The sequence below is a fragment of the Sesamum indicum genome, linkage group LG10 (assembly GCF_000512975.1).
Source record: "Sesamum indicum cultivar Zhongzhi No. 13 linkage group LG10, S_indicum_v1.0, whole genome shotgun sequence".
NCBI lineage: Eukaryota > Viridiplantae > Streptophyta > Magnoliopsida > Lamiales > Pedaliaceae > Sesamum > Sesamum indicum.
In genome coordinates, this window is record NC_026154.1 from 6,616,368 (window position 1) to 6,619,791 (window position 3,424).

At 30.8% G+C, this 3,424-nt stretch overlaps 1 protein-coding gene across 1 annotated transcript; it reads left to right on the forward strand.

Moving 5' to 3' along the window:
- Nucleotides 6-695, forward strand: LOC105172228 (the record flags this gene model as incomplete). Its single annotated transcript, XM_011093600.2, has 1 exon — nucleotides 6-695. A coding segment is annotated over one exon (297 nt), but the record flags the coding sequence as incomplete, so codon positions are not given.

Consider the following 3,424-nt stretch of genomic DNA (forward strand, 5'->3'; position numbering starts at 1 on the left):
CCGCCATCAGGTGGGGAGGGAAAATAGAAGAACAGTATCGGAAACTCAAGGAACATGCTGAAACTTACCCCTATGTGTGGGGTTCCTATATCCTTGTATACGGAGGATTTGGCCTCTGGTTGACCTACAGGTGGAGAAAGCTCCGGAAAACTGAAGACAGAGTTCGAGCTCTTCAAGAGAGACTCCGCAAACTTGTGGAGGTTGAAAAGTCGCCTAACTCTACTGCAGGCACAGAACAGTCTGCCCACTCAATTTCCTTAGCAAACAACAAAACTCCTCCTGCCGATAAAGCTACTAAATAGTTGGCTTATTCTGCTGTCAAAAGATCATATCATTCAAGGAACTTCCCTTTTCCAGTTATAGTTTGGAGAAGCTGCAGATTTCTGGTGCAAATGCATTTGTTTTGACAAATTCTTGGTCATACATGTACAATTTCAAGTTTCTAGTAAGTGGAGTGGTTTTTTGAGCTTTCTTTGAAGCAGTAAATCTCGTGTATAACAAAGTGGTGTAAAAATTGAAAGAGTCCCTACATTCAAATACACCCTCTCTAGTGAACATTTTAAGCTGTTTGTAGTTATACTCGACGCATACCATGAAGGGAATTTCTCTTGCAGATACAAGGTATGTACGAACAACATTCGAAACTTATAGAATTTCAATTGAGCTTTTCCATTTACCTATTACTTGACATGTCCTTGTATTAATTTTCATCTAGTCTTCCTATCTGCAGTGAAGTAGCAACAATGGTTGAGAATTGTTATCTTAAAACTGGAGGTAAGGGTGCGCAGCTAAGTCGTCTGTCAGCCAAATTTATGTATTCATCTCAAAAGCTTAGAACTTCAAGTGTATGTCTAAATGTTGAATCGTCCTTTTAAGTAATCCATTGAATAATATCCTTAGGATGGAGTTAAATAAGTATTTGTGTTAGTTTGATATATGTTCTTAAAGAGAATATTTCTAGCTCCATTTTCAAGGGTTGCATATGTTTTCGGCTAATTACATTTATACGCTCCCTAAAAATGTGAAATTACATTTCTCTGCAAAAATATTCTGAAATTTATACTTATAACCTCTCTAAGAACTTTTCATTTACAATTATACTCATTTTCTTAGGATTTGGAGAAAAATGCTGAAGTTCACAAAATTTAAATAAACTTTTATTTTTACCCATCAACATTCTATGTTATTTATTGACGAAGATAATAATATTTTTGTACTTGTAAGGAGATAAATATAGTAATATATAAAGTCAAGGGTATAACTGTAATAATATTGTTCCCGAATAATTAGTAGTTATATGAATTAAAATCGGTTATATTATCAATTATTTATATGAAATGCTGAATAATTAACAAAATCATAATTTTATATATTTATCTTCTAAGGTAAATTTAAAAAAAAAAGGTTGGGGGGAAATTGAAATATTGTATTTCTAGATATTTCAAGGGGATAAATATAATATACAAAAAGTCAATAAAATATTAGTCCCGAATTATAGTCATTAGATAAAATATAATCGTCAATAAATGAAAACATTAGCCATATTGTTAATAATTTATACAAATGTTGAATGATGTGTAAATTTAGAAGTTTATGTATTTTATCTTTTGCTAAAGTAAGTATTTTCCGTCCAAATCATAATGAAAATGATGATAATTGTAAATTGAGAATTCTTAAACGAGTGCAAGTGCAATTTCAGAAAATTTTGGATAAAAAATGCAATTTCATATTTTAAAAAAGGTGTAAGTGTAATTAACCTATTCTTTTTAAGCTTGAGCTATCCTGTACTAGAATTATTTGATAAGGCAAATAGCCTTCTTCTATTTATAATTTGACATTTTATATAATAAGCATACTTTGATGGAGGAGTTCATGGGATGGTTGGTAAAAGTCTAGGGATGGAATCCTTTGTATGAGGATGTCAAGAGAGCTATGATTTAGGATGTAAGGGTGTTCATTTGGTAAACTCAAATTGAATCGAATCAAAATTTTGATAAATTTTAAAAATTAATATGCCAAAATATTATTTCAAATATCGAATTGAACTAATTATTTTGGTTTAGATAATTAACGATATATATATTTATATTTTCTTTTAATATTTAAGTAAATCGAATCTTTTGTTTGATAATTTAAAAAAATTTAAAGATTAAAAAACATGATTATAGTTTTTATTTCTTTTTTCATTTGAAAAGTAATATCAAAATAATTTTTTTTTTCGGAAAGGGAAATTACATTGAAAATAAAAGTACAACAGTATGACCCCCAGACTCCTCACATCCACCTTACTATTCTCCAAATTCTATAAGCCGCAACTTCTATAGAATCTGGACTATAATGAAATAAAATTTTAAGCCGAACTTGTTCTATCACTATTTTAGCTATAGTTCGAGGATCCCTACCATTTCGACGGAACATTCTCATATTCCTCTATGCCCAAATATGATATACAAGCGAAGCAAGCGTTGCACGATTAGCCGATGTTAGTATATATATTAATATATATATTGTATTTTAATATTTAAATTAAATGTATGCCTCTTCATATTTGAAGTTGAGATTAGTGGATGTTTATGGTCATAATGTTTGCAATAATATTTTTTCAATATCATGATCCCACTTCTACAGCATATTCATACACATTACTATCCATTTATCAACACTTTCTATTACATAATTATCCATTAATTCACATTAAGATGGTGGATGATTTCTATACCTGTAAAAAGGGATCATTCTACTTGTTTTATAACACAATAACACACACACATATATATATACTACAAGCAATTATAAAAGTGAGTTATATTAGTTGTTGGAAGGTGTTCTTTTTTTTTCTTTTTTTTTTTGTGGAGCTTTGGACTCTACTACTTATCCAGAGTGACTTAGAGTCATACGACATTGTTCGACTGTTATATCCTGGAGAGAACAAGTTAAGAATGATACAACTGGACTAGTGAAGAGTTTGTTGCAGTGGGCTTAAATCTCCTTAAAGAGAGCGAGATATCCGCCCCTCAGCCTAAAGATTTATTTTTATATTTTCAGCTGTAAATTGTTATTTTACAACAATTTCAAGGAGATTCAATGGCTACAGTTGAAAAATCAGCCATGTCAGTATAGAAGATCTCAACAAGCCATTTCGTTTCAATGGTACCCATTTCAAGAGATGGAAGTGTAAAGTACTTTTTTTACACAAGCCTTCTCAAAGTTTTCTATATTCTCACTGAAAAAATCCGAACAAGGTTGATGACACTAATATGAATGATGATGAGAATGTTATCCACCAAAAGAAAGTGAAAAACTACAACAATGATGCATTCAAATGTCGGCATTATCTTCTCAACAATCTATCTAAGTATGTTATACTTGGTGATTCTCATACCATCCAAGTGCTTGGAACTGGAGAAATTGAGTTAAAATTTAC